Source organism: Halyomorpha halys, unplaced genomic scaffold (genome assembly GCF_000696795.3).
Source record: "Halyomorpha halys isolate HHAL.00 unplaced genomic scaffold, Hhal_1.1 Scaffold494.1, whole genome shotgun sequence".
In the NCBI taxonomy this organism is placed as follows: Eukaryota; Metazoa; Arthropoda; class Insecta; order Hemiptera; family Pentatomidae; genus Halyomorpha; species Halyomorpha halys.
Window position 1 is genome coordinate 1401941 of NW_027110283.1, and position 3216 is coordinate 1405156.

Here is a 3216-nt window from a genome sequence, read left to right on the forward strand (position 1 = left end):
ATATAGCAGGCTTACAGTCTCAGTGGCAATTATCATCATATAGCAGGCTTACAGTCTCAGTGGCAATTATCATCATATAGCAGGCTTACAGTCTCTCTATTAAATATTTGCAAGATTAGTGACCAAATTTAATATTTTAGATATATATTTTAAAGAATATCAATGGTAAGCTATCAGCATAGACAAAATACTATTTCTTTATTTTATTTTTTTTTGAAAATCAGACATTTTTTTTAAATAACAGATTGCATCATAGGTGTTTTAATACTATAATTAGTAATATTGTATAATGTTAATGTAATTTAATGCTAGTAGGCTATGTAATCAGCCAAATTTTCAGGTGGAATTTTACCATTGATATCTTTCATTAATAGTCAAAAAATGTTTTTAAAGTGATATGGTACCATGTGAAGTTTTATTTCAGGGAAAAATATATTTAGGAATATATAGGTGAAAGAGGGATGGGGGAATATATCCTACAGTTTTTTTATACCTAATAGGTCGAAAACTGCTAGTAACATACAATAATTTTTTTTTTTTTTTTGGATTTTCCCAAGATCCGGCTTTCCTTGGAATTGCTTTATTATACATTCAATCTTATTAACTTTTCTCCATTATCTACTTTAGAAAACTCCTTTCTCGAAGCTAGCTCTTCTTTTGTTAGTTCTGCCCTGTCTACTGCTGAATTAATAGTTTGCTAGTAATGCCACTTGCTTAGTTACTCATCATTATTTATTTTTTATAAATTATGTTGTTTTAATACTTAACCTTTTCACAACTTGAGATCAGATTTTTCATGGGAGGAAGCACTGTGCTTCCTGATTTTGTCCAAAGATAAAAGTTTCAAATTCTTCCTGAGTGGTTTGAAGCCCTGTACAAAAAACATTGATTTTTTTTTAATGACTATTTTAACTATCATTTAATAAAACAAATCTACAATGTTCTATCAGTTTATAATTGTTATCCTTTATAGGAGTAGTTCATAAATAGGATGAGTTAACAAGAACTAGTTCTTAATAATATAAAGATTTTTTTAATTTTAGAATGGTATAATAAGATCAAAAACAGGAAACAAAAATAGAAATCTGTGTCTGAGCTGGAACAGTAACCAGGATTTGTAGATGTTGAAGGTACAGAGTTGGGCAACTATGAAACTAATAGCTAAAATTACCATGGATGTGATATTTATTTATCAATGATTCATTCATGAATTAAGTTCTTATCCATGGCAATTTTAGATATTACTTTCAGCTATAGCTAATTTTTGCCCATCTCTGGCAAGGTAGGTATGCCTTCTACGTCTAATAGCATCCTCTTGCATTAGTTTGGAATGTATTTTGGTATCCAATAAATCTTGTGTTAAAGTTCCATATCCTTGCTAAAATAGTTCCACAACAATACTATGTCCTTTTATTTATTTTCTTAGAAATTTCATCTTTCAGATGGGATTTCACTCCTACAGAAGAAGAAAAATATTTCATACTTCAGAAAATGGGTGGAAATCTGCAAATTCCCCAGAATTTTGATGCCAGTGAGTCAGATGTCCCGAGCCTGAAGAGAGGACTTTCAATAAATCATCAAACACGAGAACTGTGTGACAAACTTGGTAAAATATTACTTTCTTTACTATTGGTATGCTGGAAAAAAATATATTTAATAGGTATAATCTTTTATATCCTTTATCCACTTCTTTATTCTTTTTATGATACAAACGTTTCGGGCTCTTCTGTCCATTATTAAGTTCTAAAATTGAAAATATTTACAATCAACATTTTTACTATTAACATAAGTTGCAATCAAAAAAGTTTACATTACATTTTAATAAAAAAAAATTTACACATTTAAATTTTACAAATAATTTAATATTTATATACACATTCACTTCACTAGTTTATAAACATTTTCACATCTAAAATATTTTTGAAACTAAGCCAAATTTTCTTATCTTATTATTAATTTGTGGGCATATGTTATTTTAAATTGAAAATCATTTTTAATATATTCGAAATTGAATATAAGTCCTATTTATAAAAAAAAACTTATTTTTCATCATTGTGGTTTTCCAAAAATGTTTTTACTATTGAAAATCATTTTTATTTCCAGTGATTATTAACATTTTAATGTTTTTTATTATATTTGTAAACTACCTTTTTAAATTTTAACTTTGGAACTTAAGTTGTTGGATTACAATTTTACAATCATTTAAATTTAAAATTTATATTTACAATTTTAATGTAAGAAAAACTACATTTTACTTAGTCTCATAAGTTATATTGAAAACTGTTTTGATAATTACTTCTACATTCACTGTGAATAATTTTACTGGAACAATAATTTTATAAAAAATTTAAATTTTATATTCCTCAATAGGAATTTTGTATTATTTAAGGTATTAAAAATTACGAGTTTGAATGATTGAAAATTTGAGTATGGTTATTTTATTTTTTAATTTTGTTTATTTTAGGGATTGATGATCCAATGACCCTTTTTGAAGGCTATCCATCACCTGGGACTGTTGAAACACTCGACCTAAATGATTCATCTTGTACCGATGATTTAACATTTGGGGATTCTGCTAACGAGAATTCATTTAGGTAAAATAATTTAAGATGCAATTCTCTCTTTTTATATTTACCTTGTAAAAAATCAAAAGTATAGTTCTATGTTTATTTAATATTTCAATGGTATTATTAGCCTTGCAGATTCAGAAAAGGATGAATCAGAGAGTCCTCAATCGTGTGGTAAAATAGCTCTAGTTTTACCACCACCGAAATTTAGTGATTCCTTAAATGAAGAACTAGAAGAAAGAAGTGAATCCGACATCTCAAGGGAGCTGGAAGAAGACAAAAGTTCAGAACAGGCTTTGTTTGTTATCGGTATGATATATCACTGTTGATAATTTTTATTCATGATTTAAGTTTGTTTGTATAATTGTATTAAACTTGCTCTTATACCTGGACTGTCATTAAACCATGTATTGCGTATTAATAGATATGAGTGCTTCCTAAACTGTATCTCAGAGCACATGTTTATTATATACTTGAGGTGTTTACTTCCAAAATGGAATAAATCACCTGGTAAAATTATGTTTAATTTCTAAAACTTTAAATTCCACAGAAATTAAAGGTAGAAATGTTGGTTTCCTATTTACAAAAGAGAATAAAGGCCATAGTACTCCTTTTTGAATCGTATGACGCTCCAGTCTCATTTCATTTA

At 27.5% G+C, this 3216-nt stretch overlaps 1 protein-coding gene across 1 annotated transcript in view; it reads left to right on the forward strand.

The window, feature by feature from the left end:
• ldbr (lariat debranching enzyme) overlaps nucleotides 1-3216 on the forward strand; it is a 13298-nt gene that overhangs the window by 5303 nt on the left and 4779 nt on the right. The window contains exons 7-9 of the mRNA XM_014425082.1: nucleotides 1443-1606; nucleotides 2465-2594; nucleotides 2695-2876. Coding sequence (XP_014280568.1) covers nucleotides 1443-1606; nucleotides 2465-2594; nucleotides 2695-2876 — 476 coding nt within the window. The remainder of the gene's footprint in view (nucleotides 1-1442; nucleotides 1607-2464; nucleotides 2595-2694; nucleotides 2877-3216) is intronic.